This window comes from Oncorhynchus mykiss, chromosome 18, assembly GCF_013265735.2.
Source record: "Oncorhynchus mykiss isolate Arlee chromosome 18, USDA_OmykA_1.1, whole genome shotgun sequence".
Classification (NCBI taxonomy): domain Eukaryota; kingdom Metazoa; phylum Chordata; class Actinopteri; order Salmoniformes; family Salmonidae; genus Oncorhynchus; species Oncorhynchus mykiss.
This window is the reverse complement of record NC_048582.1, coordinates 58,442,045-58,459,112: the sequence shown is the minus strand read 5'-3', so window position 1 is coordinate 58,459,112 and position 17,068 is coordinate 58,442,045. Positions and strand designations below refer to the sequence as shown.

At 43.8% G+C, this 17,068-nt stretch overlaps 1 protein-coding gene across 1 annotated transcript in view; it reads left to right on the top strand.

Moving 5' to 3' along the window:
- Nucleotides 1–15,465, top strand: part of LOC110496602 (potassium voltage-gated channel subfamily KQT member 4-like) — a 129,505-nt gene extending 114,040 nt beyond the window's left edge. The window contains exons 11-14 of the mRNA XM_021572588.2: nt 605–704; nt 8,471–8,602; nt 8,780–8,924; nt 14,458–15,465. Coding sequence (XP_021428263.1) covers nt 605–704; nt 8,471–8,602; nt 8,780–8,924; nt 14,458–14,661 — 581 coding nt within the window. The 3' untranslated portion in view covers nt 14,662–15,465. The remainder of the gene's footprint in view (nt 1–604; nt 705–8,470; nt 8,603–8,779; nt 8,925–14,457) is intronic.
- The last annotated feature ends 1,603 nt before the right edge of the window (nt 15,466–17,068 follow it).

Sequence of the window (17,068 nt, the reverse complement as noted above, 5' to 3'; positions counted from 1 at the left end):
AAGGATCTGGAAAGATTCTGTATGGAGGAATGGTCTAAGATCCCTCCTAATGTGTTCTCCAACTCATTAAACATTTGAGAAAAAGGCTCAGTGCCATTATCCTCGCAAGGCATTGAAAGGTATTGAAAACAAGGGTGTCAATAATTTGACCTCTACCTTTTTGAGAGAAAAAAGTAGTGCAACGTGTCTTTCTCAGAGCAATTGTATTAGTATAAAATAATTTCCCCTTTTTTTTATACAATTATTTGTTTCACCTTTATTTAACTAGGCAAGTCAGTTAAGAACAAATTCTTATTTTCAATGACGGCCTAGGAACAGTTCAGGGGCAGAACGACAAATCTTTATCTTGTCATCTCGGGGATCTGGCAACCTTCCAGTTACTAGTCCAACACTCTAACCACTAGTCGAACTGAATTATTTATTTTAAACTGTCATTTTTGCTAGTCTTTATCAAGGGTTTCCATTATTTCAGATCCCAATGTATATACAGTACATACTGTAGGCACATACACACAACTACGGTCTCACCTATATACTTGTACCATCTATAAAATGTACTAATTTGTGCACACACACTCTCACCTTGTTGTTGCCCTGTCCCCAGTGGAAGGAGTAGGGGAGGACAGTGTTGAAGACAAACCATATTGTGATGTAGCCATGGAAGAGGTGATCCCAGCAGTGAAGACCTTGATACGGGCTGTCAGGTGAGTCCTACACCCCCTCTCACATCACCCGTATCTGTACCCACAGGGTACCTACTGGTTCACACCACCCATACCTGTACCCATAGGGTACCTACTGGTTCACACCATCCCTACCTGTACCCACAGGGTACCTACTGGTTCACTCCACCCCTACCTGTACCCACAGGGTACCTACTAGTTCACACCACACCACCCCTACCTGTACCCACATGGTACCTACTGGTTCACACCACCCCTACCTGTACCCACAGGGTACCTACTGGTTCACACCACACCACCCCTACCTGTACCCACATGGTACCTACTGGTTCACACCACCCCTACCTGTACCCACAGGGTACCTACTGGTTCACACCACACCACCCCTACCTGTACCCACATGGTACCTACTGGTTCACACCACCCCTACCTGTACCCACAGGGTACCTACTGGTTCACTCCACCCCTACCTGTACCCACAGGGTACCTACTGGTTCACACCACACCACCCCTACCTGTACCCACATGGTACCTACTGGTTCACACCACCCCTACCTGTACCCACAGGGTACCTACTGGTTCACACCACACCACCCCTACCTGTACCCACATGGTACCTACTGGTTCACACCACCCCTACCTGTACCCACAGGGTACCTACTGGTTCACACCACACCACCCCTACCTGTACCCACATGGTACCTACTGGTTCACACCATCCCTACCTGTACCCACAGGGTACCTACTGGTTCACACCACCCCTAGCTGTACCCACATGGTCCCACTGGTTCACACCACCCCTACCTGTACCCACATGGTACCTACTGGTTCACACCACCCCTACCTGTACCCATATGGTACCTACTGGTTCACACCACCCCTACCTGTACCCACATGGTACTTACTGGTTCACACCACCCCTAACTGTACCCACAGGGTACCTACTGGTTCACACCCACCCCTACCTGTACCCACAGGGAACCTACTGGTTCACACCACCCCTACCTGTACCCACATGGTACCTACTAGTTCACACCACCCCTACCTGTACCCACATGGTACCTACTGGTTCACACCACCCCTACCTGTACCCACATGGTACCTACTGGTTCACACCATCCCTACCTGTACCCACATGGTACCTACTGGTCCACAGTACCCCTAACTGTGGAACCAGGTCACCTGTCTCCTCTCTGGTCCTCAAGTCGTCACAGAACTTGGGTCAATAGTACTTCCTGTTATGGTGGCTGTAGTAAGATGAATGCCCAGCTCCTCCAGTGGTCTCTGGCTGTTTGCAGTGTAAGCTGACAGTAGCGAAAAGTCCACTTTAGCATGGTAACTGAGCCTTCCTGCCGCAGGCCGGGTTCCCAGATCTGATCAGCAAAATTGTGATGTGTCCACACTTAAAAAGATGCCGCATAAAGCTTACTTCATATTTTTTTTTTAAATAAATAATAATCTCACTGCATCAGCGATAGCATACACAGACGTTTTGGCTTTGCAGCCTTCAGTGTGCGGGTACAAATATTTTCATTGAGCTGAGAAAAGCACCTTATAGTTGAAGTGTCTTCTTTCAGTCATAAAAGTGAATTGAAATTACTTAGGAACTGTGCACACTTTAGAAAGGTGTGTGGCCACTTGGAAAAACCAGTTAACCCTCTCACTCAAACCCTTGTCATTTGTTTGTCTTATGTTGCCCCTACCCCACATATCCAGGAATAGTCTTGTTACACAATCCAGAGTATTTTCTTATTTCCTTATCAGTAAACATGGCAAAAGGACAGCAAATGTCAAATGCACATACAATCAACAGTGTAATGTTTGAATTCAGTCTTCTCAGGTGAGCTGTTGTGTCCTGAACTTTGGTCTTTATAATTTCCCCATAATCTATAAACGTTTCTTTTTAATTTGCTACCGTGCTTATGCACATATTTCTTCTGTAAGACACATTTCACTGTAGCCCTATCCATATAGGGCAATTCCCACGAGTGTAAAGGGTTAAAAGCAGCTTATAGAGTGTATGCTGAAGTGTAGTGTACATACAGTTGAAGTCAGAAGTTTACATACACCTTAGCCAAATACATTTAAACTCAGTTTTTCACAATTCCTGACATTTAATCCGAGTAAAAATTCCCTGTCTTGGGTCAGTTAGGATCACCACTTTATTTTAAGAATGTGAAATGTTAGAATAATAGTAGAGAGAATGATTTATTTTAGCTTTTATTTCTTTCATTACATTCCCAGTGGGTCAGAGGTTTACATACACTCAATTAGTATTTGGTAGCATTGCCTTTAAATTGTTCAACTTGAGTCCAATGTTTCGGCTAGCCTTCCACAAGCTTCCCCCAATAAGTTGGGTGAATTTTGGCCCATTCCTCCTGAGAGCTGGTATAACTGAGTCAGGTTTGTAGGCCTCCTTGCTCGGACACACTTATTCAGTTCTTCCCACATATTTTCTATAGGATTGAGGTCAGGGCTTTGTGATGGCCACTCCAATACATTGACTTTGTTGTCCTTAAGCCATTTTGCCACAACTTTGGATGTATGCTTAGGGTCATTGTCCATTTGGAAGACCCATTTGCGACCAAGCTTTGATGTCTTGAGATGTTGCTTCAATATATCCACATAATTTTCCTCCCCCTCATGATGCCATCTATTTTGTGAAGTGCACCAATCCCTCCTGCAGCAAAGTACCCCCACAACATGATGCTGCCAACCTCGTGCTTCACGGTTGGGACGGTGTTCTTTGGCTTGCAAGTCCCCCCCCTTTTGGGTCATTATAGCCAAACAGTTATATTTTTGTTTCATCAGACCAGAGGACATTTCTCCAAAAAGTACGATCTTTGTCCCCATGTGCAGTTGCAAACCTTCGTCTGGCATTTTTATGACGGTTATGGAGCGGTGGCTTCTTCCTTGCTGAGCGGCCTTTCAGGTTATGTCGATATTGGACTCATTTTTACTGCGGATATAGATTATTTTGTACCTGTTTCCTCCAGCATCTTCACAAGGTCCTTTGCTGTTGTTCTGCGATTGATTTGCACTTTCGTACGTTCAAGTACGTTCATCTCTAGGAGACAGAACATGTTACCTTCCTGAGCGGTATGACGGCTGCGTGGTCCCATGGAGTTGATACTTGCGTACTATTGTTTGTACAGATGAACGTGGTACCTTCAGGCGTTTGGAAATTGCTCCCACGAATGAACCAGGTCTTGGCTGATTTCTTTTGATTTTCCCATGATGTCAAGCAAAGAGTCACTGAGTTTGAAGGTAAGTCTTGAAATACATCCACAGGTACACCTCCAATTGACTCAAATGATGTCAATTAGCCTATCAGAAGCTTCTAAAGCCATGACGTAATTTTCTGGAATTTTCCAAGTTGTTTAAAGGCACATTCAACTTAGTGTATGTAAACTTCTGACCCATTGGAATTATGATACAGTGAATTATAAGTGAAATAATCTGTCTGTAAGCAATTGTTGGAAAATGACTTGTGTCATGCACAAACCGACTTGCCAAAACTAAGTCTGAAATACCTACATGTTTCAAGCAGACCACCATAGTCCTTGTGGCCAAGGAAATGAAGGTAACCTCCCTAAATGACTACTGCCCCGTAGCACTCAAGTCAGTAGCCATGAAGTGCTTTGAAAGGCTGGTCATGGCTCACATCAACATCATCATCCCAGAAACCCCAGATCCATTCCAATTTGCATACCGCCCCCACAGATCCACATGAGATTGCATGATGCAATCTCAATCGCACTGCACACTGCCCTTTCCCACCTGGACAAAAGGAACACCTATGTGAGAATGCTATTCATTGACTACAGTTCAGTGTTCAACACCATAGTTCCCACAAAGCTCATCACTAAGCTAAGGACCCTGGGACTTAACACCTCCCTCTGCAACCGGATCCTGGACTTCCTGACGGGCTACCCCCAGGTGGTAAGGGTAGGCAACAACACATTTGCCACTCTGATCCTCAACAGTCGGTGCGTGCTTCGTCCCTCCTGTACTCCCTATTCACCCACGACTGTGTGGCCAAGCATGACTCCAAAACCATCCTTAAGTTTGCTGATGAGACAACAGTGGTAGGCCTGATCACCAACAACGATGAGACAGCCTATAGGGAGGAGGTCAGAGACAGGACAACAACCTCTCCCTCAACATGAGCAAGACAAAAGAGCTGATCGTGGACTACAGGAAAAGGAGGGCCAAACACGCCCCCATTCACATCAACAGTGCTGTAGTGGAACAGGTACCTTCAAGTTCTTTGGTGTCCACATCACCAACAAACTATCATGGTCTAAACACACCAAGACAGTCGTGAAGAGGTCACGACAATGCCTTTTCCCCCTGAAAAGAAAGATTTGGAATGGGTCCCCAGATCCTCAAAAAGTTCAACAGCTGCACCATCAAGAGCATCCTGATTGGTTGCATCACCACCTGGTATGGCAACTGCTTGGCATCTGACCCTAAGGCGCTACAGAGGGTAGTGCGGTACGGTCCAGTACAACACATCCAGAACCTATATACTAGGCGGTAACAGTGTAAGGCCCATAAAATAGTCAAATACTCCAGTCACCAAAGCATAGACTATTCTCTCTGCTACCACATGGTCCCAAGTCTAGGTCCAAAAAGCTCCTTAATAGGTTCTACCCCCAAGCCATAAGACTGCTGAACAATTGATCAGACCCCCTCTTTGTTTTTACACTCCTGCTACTTACTCACTGTTTATTATCTATGCATAGTCACTTTACCTCTACCTACATGTACAAGTGACCTCAACTAACTGACTCCGTACCTCCTGTATATAGCCTCGTTATTGTTATTTTATTGTGTTACTTTTCATTTTATTTTTACTTTAGTTTATTTAGTAAATATTTTCTAACCTTATTTCTTGAAGTTAATTGTTGGTTAAGGGCTTGTAAGTAAGCATTTTACGGTAAGGTCTACACATGTTGTATTAGGCGCATGTGACAAATACATTTTTTATTTGATTTAATAGTGGATTGGGACTGGATTCAATCGAGGGAGGGCCCTAGTTAGTACCATGCTTGCACATGAAAGCGTAAATATTATTACCTTACAAAGATACCGGCAAAGTAGGACATACAGAACTTTTGTGGCTTTGTGAGTAGTTACTGAATAACATGCTAATAGTTTTTCCCATTGTTACAATTATTTATTTTCACGAAACTGGAAAAATAAAGGAAACATCAACATAGTGTTTTAATAGGGTGTTGGGCCACCACGAGCCTCCAGAACAGCTTCAATGCTCCTTGGCATAGATTCTACAAGTGTCTGGGACTCTATTGGAGGGGTGCGACTCCAATCTTCCTGGAGTAATTCCATCATTTGGTGTTTTGTTGATGGCGGTGGAAAATGTTGTCTCAGGCTCCGCTCAAGAATTGGTCCATTGGTATGACAATATAGAACCCCTAGTTTAAATAAACCACATGACACTGGATGTGTTCCAAATGGTACTCTATTCCCTTCCTATATAGTGCACTACTTTATATAGAGCTCCACTTTATAGGGAATATGGTGCTATTTGGAGTGCATCAATTGACTTCAGCTATGTGTTGTTCTGTACCTCCACACTGGGGCAGGTGTGTGTGACTGGCAGATTCCCCACCTAAGATTGATGTCTTTTGAAAAACAGGTATATTTTAGCTGGGGCTTCACTTTAGGAAGACTAATTTAGTTAATCAGCCTGCCTACCTATCTGTGGAAATGTGGGGAGTTTGGCCGTTTGGGGTATGGGGGGGATGTTTAGAGGGAGAGAGATCTGCATACTTGCTGTAATACTCTTCTCAAACTAATCAAGCTCTGCTAAAGCCACTCATAGTCAACTTTTGTATTTCTGCCCAGTTGGGAACCTTTGACACTATTGAAGCAATTTCATGCAGTTTTATCCATAAACTTTTTTTCTAGAGAGTTTGGAAAGTCTACCATTTGCCTATCGTTTGCCTAGTGATAGTTCCATTGCTCTGCAAGTTAGAAGTTGTTTTTTAAGCTCATGTACCTTTTAATAAACAATAGTTTCCCTTTTGGTGTTACACCAAAAAGCTTCCTCCTCCATCACACTCACTTCACTACTTATGTCATGTCATGAGTAATGTGCATAAAACCAATTAAAAAATGACAGAATGCTGACTTTGTATATTCAATGCTGACTTCAAAATCTCAACATTTCGGTACCGATGCGGTCTCCTAAAGTGCTGCTCCATTTCCCCACCAGAGCCTCTGAGCCTGTAGATAATGATATAGTGCCAACTATGCCCCTATGCCAGGTAGCTGTAGGGGGCATACTTCAGGCTGACCATGTATTATTATAACCATAACACGCGATCAAGAGAGACTCAGCACTTTGAAGAACCCCTTTAATTATTTTTATTTTTTCATTCCTTTCTACTTTTCCTTACCCTTTCTTTAACCCACACCTGAGACCCGCCTGAGACCCGCCCTGTCAGAAAAAAATATGCTTCTACCTGCAAAATGAAAAAATACACCCTGCAAAAATCAAGTCATGAAGAATGCATCACTAGTGCTGTGTGAGGAAGGAAGGAAGGAGGAAGGGTGTCAACCACCACGCTTCTTTACTTACGTCCCCCCTCTCCTGAAGAACAGAAGAGGGAGGGAAAGAGAGAGGGAGAGAGAGTGTGTGTTATGATGTCTGCCATCAGAGTTGCAGCACACACCACTAAACTGCCATTGCACATGCAAGCTGTTCAGTCGCCACGTTACACCCTTCCGCCTTCCTGTCTGTGCCACAGCCCTGCTGTGATGTGGTGTGCGTGTGTGTTTCACCAACACACTGATATCAAAGCAGCCTTAGCCCGTCTGTGTGTGAGAGATAGGGTTTCCTCATAAAACAGCCCCCCACCTCACCCGCCTCGCCCCGCTTCCACTCTCTGCCCACTCCAACTCACGGAGCAATCCATCACGGTGTGGGATGACCGGTTAAGTGCTTCTGTTTTGCGATGCTAACATTTGGCGTTTCCTGTGTTCTGCCGAGCCAGCACCTTAGGATCCGGGTGGGGGAGAGTAGCACAGCCAGCCGATTTTACTCTGTTTCTCCTATAGTGTGACAAGCAGACAAAACTCTGCCCAAAGCAGTGCTGTTGTTGGCCTTGACACTATTGTACAGTATGTGCTTGGTCAACACTCTTCAGCCCCACGTACCCTTTACTTCTCTCTAGGAAAGGGCAACTATTGGTGGAGGGAGGATGTGAATAATATTAGCTTTGTGCACAGCTGTCTCACTGAGAGGAGAGGGGTTAGACTAGACACACACACACAGGGGTCCACCTCGTGTGTGTGTGTGTGTGTGCGTCTGTGTCTGTGTCTGTGTCTGTGTGTGTGTGTGTTAGAGAGAGCTAATAGCTGACTTAGCAGAGGGCCAGGGTGTGCAGAAAACCGAGTGTGTCCCTCTCTCCTTACACAGTGCACCGGAACAAGGGTGTCGATTAGAGATATGTATACAGTAAGTATTCTATACATAGCTCTACTGTACATGTCTCATTGATAATACAGGAGCAATGTCATTGTCAGATTTCACAACAAAGGGGAATCATTGTGGAACTCTCCAGTGGTTTCCTTTTATGAGGCTATTTCTGAATGATATTGGTAAGGTCACTTTGACTGCAAATCTCACTTAATCACACCTACGTAGTTACACTGATGAAGCTCAGGACTCGTTTCATGGTTAAATGCTTTTGCAGTATTCACTTATTTATTTCAGCAGTGTGAGGCATTTCTACGAATGTTTGTGTGTGCGTGTGTAGGATTCTGAAGTTCCTGGTGGCCAAGAGGAAGTTTAAGGAGACTCTGCGTCCGTACGACGTGAAGGACGTCATAGAGCAGTACTCTGCTGGACACCTGGACATGCTGGGGAGGATCAAGAGTCTACAAACCAGGTACACACACACACACACACACACACACACACACACACACACACACACACACGCACACACAACAGTTGAAAACAGAGTGGATTCATACCCCCACACACTCCATCACCTATACCACCACAAAAGGAACCATTTTAATAATGGTTGTTGATTGTTGTGTGTTGTCCTGGTCCTCCCCAGAGTGGATCAGATAGTGGGTCGGGGATCGTCCTACCAGCCAGATAATAAGAAGGTGAGGAGTGAGAAGGGAGAGAAGACCCCTCCAGAACTGGACCTTCTGGATGAGCTCAGTATGATGGGACGGGTCATTAAGGTGGAGAAACAGGTACAGAGCTCCAGTATGGTAGATTGATTGCTCAGGTGCTTAGACAATATAGTCCTGAGTGAATGTTTGTAGGAAACACTTCATTTACATTCCAGGCCTGTTTCAGATGGTATTTTCCTGATGATGAATTATTTAGGTCAGTGTCCCATACCCTTTCAAACATTCAACCTCCAGCTGCGTACCCCCTCTAACACCAGGGTCAGCGCACTCTCAAATGTTGTTTTTTTGCCATCATTGTAAGCCTGCCACACACACAGTATACAATACATTTATAAATAAACATAAGAAGAAGTGTGAGTTTTTGTCACAACCCAGCTCGTGGAAAGTGACAGACCTCTTATAGGACCAGGGCACAAATAATAATATAATAATAATCAATAATTTTGCTCTTTATTTTACCATCTCACATTTAAAACTTTATTTGTTCATTGAAAATTGCGAATAACTCACCACAGGTTAATGAGAAGGGTGTGCTTGAAAGGATGCACATACAGTGCCTTGCGAAAGTATTCGGCCCCCTTGAACTTTGCGACCTTTTGCCACATTTCAGGCTTCAAACATAAAGATATAAAACTGTATTTTTTTGTGAAGAATCAACAACAAGTGGGACACAATCATGAAGTGGAACGACATTTATTGGATATTTCAAACTTTTTTAACAAATCAAAAAAAAAATTGGGCGTGAAAAATTATTCAGCCCCTTTACTTTCAGTGCAGCAAACTCTCTCCAGAAGTTCAGTGAGGATCTCTGAATGATCCAATGTTGACCTAAATGACTAATGATGATAAATACAATCCACCTGTGTGTAATCAAGTCTCCGTATAAATGCACCTGCACTGTGATAGTCTCAGAGGTCCGTTAAAAGCGCATAGAGCATCATGAAGAACAAGGAACACACCAGGCAGGTCCGAGATACTGTTGTGAAGAAGTTTAAAGCCGGATTTGGATACAAAAATATTTCCCAAGCTTTAAACATCCCAAGGAGCACTGTGCAAGCGATAATATTGAAATGGAAGGAGTATCAGACCACTGCAAATCTACCAAGACCTGGCCGTCCCTCTAAACTTTCAGCTCATACAAGGAGAAGACTGATCAGAGATGCAGCCAAGAGGCCCATGATCACTCTGGATGAACTGCAGAGATCTACAGCTGAGGTGGGAGACTCTGTCCATAGGACAACAATCAGTCGTATATTGCACAAATCTGGCCTTTATGGAAGAGTGGCAAGAAGAAAGCCATTTCTTAAAGATATCCATAAAAAGTGTCGTTTAAAGTTTGCCACAAGCCACCTGGGAGACACACCAAACATGTGGAAGAAGGTGCTCTGGTCAGATGAAACCAAAATTGAACTTTTTGGCAACAATGCAAAACGTTATGTTTGGCGTAAAAGCAACACAGCTGAACACACCATCCCCACTGTCAAACATGGTGGTGGCAGCATCATGGTTTGGGCCTGCTTTTCTTCAGCAGGGACAGGGAAGATGGTTAAAATTGATGGGAAGATGGATGGAGCCAAATACAGGACCATTCTGGAAGAACCTGATGGAGTCTGCAAAAGACCTGAGACTGGGATGGAGATTTGTCTTCCAACAAGACAATGATCCGAAACATAAAGCAAAATCTACAATGGAATGGTTCAAAAATAAACATATCCAGGTGTTAGAATGGCCAAGTCAAAGTCCAGACCTGAATCCAATCGAGAATCTGTGGAAAGAACTGAAAACTGCTGTTCACAAATGCTCTCCATCCAACCTCACTGAGCTCGAGCTGTTTTGCAACGAGGAATGGAAAAAAAATTCAGTCTCTCGATGTGCAAACTGATAGAGACATACCCCAAGCGACTTACAGCTGTAATCGCAGCAAAAGGTGGCGCTACAAAGTATTAACTTAAGGGGGCTGAATAATTTTGCACGCCCAATTTTTCAGTTTTTGATTTGTTAAAAAAGTTTGAAATATCCAATAAATGTCGTTCCACTTCATGATTGTGTCCCACTTGTTGTTGATTCTTCACAAAAAAATACAGTTTTATATCTTCATGTTTGAAGCCTGAAATGTGGCAAAAGGTCGCAAAGTTCAAGGGGGCCGAATACTTTCGCAAGGCACTGTAACTCTGCAATGTTGTGTTGAATTGGAGAGAGTCTCAGTCTAAAATCATTTTACACACACAGTCTGTGCTTGTATTTAGTTTTCATGCTAGTGAGGGACGAGAATCCACTCTCACATAGGTACGTGGTTGAAAAGGGCATCAGTGTCTCAACAGCGCGATTTGCCAAGGGAGGATACTCTGAGGATACTCAGCCCAATCCAGAAAGCTGGCAGTGGCTTCTGATTAACTTCAATTTTCACAGAACCGTTTGTTGCTATCTTGATGTGGCTCTCTTGTTCAGATATCGGTAAGTGGACTGGAGGCAGGGCATGAAAGGGATAACGATCTGTTTCGGGAAAGTACCTGCGTTATTGCCCACCCAACTCACTCAGGTGCTTCGCTATATCACATTTGACATTGTCCCTAAGCTTGAATTCATTTGCACACGAAAAATCATACAATGATGGAAAGACCTGTGTGTTGTCCTTGCTAATGCAGACAGAGAAGAGCTCCAACTTCTTAATCATAGCCTCAATTTTGTCCCGCACATTGAATGTAGTTGCGGAGAGTCCCTGTAATCCTAGATTCAGATCGTTCAGGCGAGAAGAAACATCACCCAGTAATGTGAGAAACTCGTCATCATGCAAACGGTCAGACAAGTTGTAACGACTGATTTCTTCCTCTTCCTCTGAAGAGGTGTAGCATGGATCGGACCAAGATGCGGCGTGGTAAGTGTCCATGGTTGTTTATTTAAGAACATAAACTGAACACTATGAATACAAAAACAATAAACGTGAACAAACCAAAACAGTACCGTGTGGCGACAAACACAGACACGGAAACAAACACCCACAAACAAACAGTGAAACCCAGGCTACCTAAGTATGATTCTCAATCAGAGACAACTAACGATACCTGCCTCTGATTGAGAACCATACTAGGCCGAAACATATAAATCCCCAAATCATAGAAAAACAAACATAGACTGCCCACCCCAACTCACGCCCTGGCCATACTAAATAAAGACAAAACAAAGGAAATAAAGGTCAGAACGTGACACAAGTGAAAATTATGGTCAGTAAATAAAACTTTAAGCTTGTCTCAATTTTTTTTTAAATGTGTAAATACTTTGCCCCTTCATAACCAGCGCCCTTCTGTATGTTGTAAAAGCGTTAGATGGTCGCTGCCCATATCATTGCATAGTGCAGAAAATACACAAGAGTTCAGGGGTTGTTCATTTTCACTGTAGTGTCCAAAACGTCTTTCAAGCTGGCAGGCATTCCCTTGGCAGCAAGAGCCTCTCGGTGGATGCTGCAGTGTACCCAAGTGGCGTCGGGAGCAACTGCTTGCATGCACGTTACCACTCCACTATGTCTCCCTCTTATGGCTTTTGCGCCATCAGTAGAGATGCACATCTTGACCACCAAAGTCCATTTGATTTCACAAAGCTGTCCAGTACTTTAAAAATATCCTCTCATGTTGTCCTGGTTTGCAGTGGTTTGCAGAAGAGGATGTCTTCCTTAATTGACCTCCCATAAACATTAAGGACATATACCAGGAGCTGTGCCAGGCCTGCCACGTCTGACTCATACAGCTGTAACGCATAGAATTCACTGGCTTGTATACGAAGCAGTAATTATTTCAAAACATCTCCTGCCATGTCACTGATGCGTTGGGAAACAGTGTTGTTTGATGAATACATCGTCTGTATAGTTTTTTGGGCCTTTTCCCCCAGCATTGTCCCAGCCATATCCACGGCAGCAGGAATAATTAAGTCCTCCACAATATTATGGGGCTTACCTGTCCTAGCCACTTGGTAGCTCACCATAGAAAACGCTTCTAGCCCCTTCTTATTAATGGTATCTGTTGCTTTTATACATGCCTTACTACTCGAAAGTCATCTTAATTCTCACTCATAAAACTCCTGTGGCTTATTTTTCAAATTGGCATGTTTTGCTTCTAAATGTCTCCGCAAGAGTGAAGGTTTGATCGAGTTGTGAGAAAGTACTTTTGCACATATAACACACTGTGGTTGAGGAAAGGCACTACGCCCAATATAAGTGAACCCCGAATCATATTTGCGCCACTTCGACCAACGTCCCTGTCTGTTGTTCGGTGCTTTCCCGGGTAAGGGGGCAGTAGCTCTTCGGCTGCATCAGATTCACAACTGTCAGTGTTCATGCTAGCTGGACTAACAACAAATGTAGAATTACTGATGTTAGCATTGGATGTGCTGTGGAAGCAGAACAACGTCTGTCATCGACAGGTGTAGTACTGCTGGTAGTAGCAGTACTACCAGTAGAGCTGGTATGTGTCTCTATGGACGCGGGCCTTACTTTTTTTTAACCATTCATCCTTTTTCGAGCAAATGGAATGAGCAGCAGCTACGTTTGGCTACATACGGACCGATAGTGAAATTCCTGCAAGAGAGTAATGGTTAATATGATTGGATGTAAATTCTTTGACTAGGCTGCCTGTATTTGATATTGTGTTGTTATTTCGCTGAACACTAGATGGTTTAATTTTATTTTTGGCAGGGAAACGAGGCTACTCAGGCGAGAAAAAAACCTCACCCAAATGTATAGCCCCGTTGGAAAATATATATGGAATGTTTGAAAATGTGAAGAAATAAAATAAAATAAAAAATATATTTAAAAAAAATGTGTTTATTATAATTTTTTAAATGTGAATCACATTTTATTTTGCGTGGCCCCGATGGCATTGCGCGTACCCCCGTTTGAGAATAACTGGTTTAGGTTATTCTTTGGTAATTACTATGTAATAACCTTTTCATTTAATTTGTAAGAAAATACCAGGTAAATGATAGACTGTAAAATAATAATGTCTATTTGACTTTATTATTCCATTGTGTATATTAGTACATAACATTGGGGCCAGTGGCGCAATGTCTGACTACGGATCAGAAGATTCTAGGTTTGACTGCTGGCTCGGCACTGTATTTAGTTGACCAAAATCAAGCTCTGAAAAATATTTAATTTACTCCTGAGGTGTTGACCTGTTGCACCCTCGACAACCACTGTGATTATTAGAATTTGACCCTGTTGGTCATCTATGAACGTTTGAACATCTTGGCCATGTACTCTTATAATCTCCACTCGGTACAGTCAGAAGAGGACTGGCCACCCCTCAGAGCCTGGTACCTCTCTAGGTTTCTTCCTAGGTTCCTGCCTTTCTTGAGAGTTTTTCCTAGCCACCGTGCTTCTATACCTGCATTGCTTGCTGTTTGGGGTTTTAGGCTGGGTTTCTGTATAGCATTTTGTGACATCGGCTGATGTAGAAAGAGCTTTATAAATACATTTGATTGATTGATTGATTGAGCATAGCTAGTACTAATAACATAGTTGAACGTCGCGCTTTTGTCATATATGTTTATCTTGTGATTTTTGTATAGCGTTTGTATCTTGTTGTTTTGTCGGTGTGTACAGGTGCAGTCGATAGAGAACAAGCTGGACCTCCTTCTTAACTTCTACACCCAGTGTCTGAAGAAAGGCTCATCCAACTTCACCCTGTCCTCCCTGTTGGAACCAGACCTGACATCAGACTACCACAGCCCCACGGACCACCGCGACCTCTTCCCCTCTGCCAACACACTCAACATCTCCCACTCAGAGTCCAGCAATATGGAGTGACTGGTAGTGTACTCACTGACTGGGGCTGGGGCTGGGGCGGGTATGAACTGGGCCCACCACTAGACCCTCACCTCAATGTTTTTAAGCCCTGAGATGTCATGTCACTATACTAGACTGTAGCAGCACTCCTGGAACAAACCTCTATGCCCATATCTATTTGCAGTTGTAACCCTTGACCTTTCTACTGATCACCAAACCAATTAGATTCCTAACTTAGAATCCTCTTTCTAGGAATTCAGACTCCACACTTTAGAACCCACACTTATTAGTTCCTCCCTCCACATATTTAAAATCCTCTGCTTCATATGTTAGAGCCACCAATAGTGGAGAATTCATCATGCTATCCTCTCTCTATTTTAGTGCTGAGCGATTAACCGAAATGTTGGTTATTGTTCACCAACGTCGGGTCAGGTATCTGAATTCCATTTAATTCTGTTTTTATCTGTGAGCTCAGAGATGAATCATATTGACCGAACTGTGCGATGTAGTAGGGAGTTGTAATTTCCAACAGGCCAATGGACTCTACAAGGTATCGAAAGCATTCCACAGGGATGATGGCCCATGTTGACTCCAATGCTTCGGTCAATCTGGAGGCAAAAGAACCATACACCTGTTTAGGCGAGGTGCTTGAAAAATAAAAGGAGACACGCAAACTCTAGGAGCTCAGACGCAATAATGTAATAACCAATAGCCAAGCTGTCTTCATCAGGGTAACGCTGCAATGCTTCCCACAGTTGTCAAGTTGGCTGGATTTCCTTTGGGTGGTGGACCATTCTTGATACATGTGGGAAACTGTTTAACTCTTGACACACTCAAACCTGTGCGCCTGGCACCTACTACCATACCCTGTTCAAAGGCTCTTCAATATTTTGTCTTGAACATTCACCCTGTGAATGGCACACACACACACAATACATGTTTCAATTGTCTCAAGGCTTAGAAATCCTTCTTTAACCTGTCTCCTCCCCACTGATTAAAGTGGATTTAACAGGCAACATCATTAAGGGGTCAAGACTTTCACCTGAATTCACCTGGCCAGTCTACATCATGGAAAGACCAGGTGTTCTCACTTTAAAAAACAGCTAAAATAGTGATTTTGTCAGACAGCATAGATGAGGAAGACTTGGAATTAAATAATAGTCGTAAAATTAAACAAATGTAATTTACACAACTGAAATATTTTATTAAGGTCATGTGACTAAATTATGGTTAATTTATTTTTATTTAACTAGGCTAGTCAGTTAAGAACAAATTCTTATTTTCAACGACAGCCTAGGAACAGTGGGTTAGTTGCCTTGTTCAGGAGTAGAACGACAGATTTTTACCTTGTCAGCTCGGGGATTCAATCTTGCAACTTTTCAGTTACAAGTCCAATGCTCTAACCACTAGACTACCTGGCGCCCCAGGCTGCAGTAATGGGCTGTCACTACCATCATGGAACTTTTATTACATGTTTTATTCTGTATTGGTATAGCATTCAACCCACATAATGCATAGTGCATTTCATGTTTTAAAAAATTATCGAAATGGAAAACCCTGATTCTTTTTTAATAATGGCACTGAAACCGACCGACCTCAAAAAGCACTAATCGCTCAGCACTGCTCTATTTCCATCAACCCTTACCACCCTCACCTCTGTTTTCACCCACCCAACCCTTACCACCCTCACCGCTGTTTTCACCCAGCCAACCCTTACCACCCTCACCTCTGTTTTCACCCACCCAACCCTTACCACCCTCACCTCTGTTTTCACCCACCCAACCCTTACCACCCTCACCGCTGTTTTCACCCAGCCAACCCTTACCACCCTCACCTCTGTTTTCACCCACCCAACCCTTACCACCCTCACCTCTGTTTTCACCCACCCAACCCTTACCACCCTCACCTCTGTTTTCACCCACCCAACCCTTACCACCCTCACCGCTGTTTCCACCCAGCCAACCCTTACCACCCTCCCCTCTGTTTTCACCCACCCAACCCTTACCACCCTCACCTCTGTTTTCACCCACCCAACCCTTACCACCCTCACCTCTGTTTTCACCCACCCAACCCTTACCACCCTCACCTCTGTTTTCACCCACCCAACCCTTACCACCCTCACCTCTGTTTTCACCCACCCAACCCTTACCACCCTCACCTCTGTTTTCACCCACACAACCCTTACCACCCTCACCTCTGTTTTCACCCACCCAACCCTTACCACCCTCACCTCTGTTTTCACCCACACCTTCCTCCCATTATCCCCTTCTCCTCCATGTTCTCTCCATCCTCATCTCTCCATGATAGTCCTAACCAACCTAACCCATCCTCAAGCAAACATAGCCAGTGGACCTGTGGAGTATTTAACATATAGGCACTGGCCACCAGATAGAACATGGACACTGGCCACCAGAGGGAACATGGACAC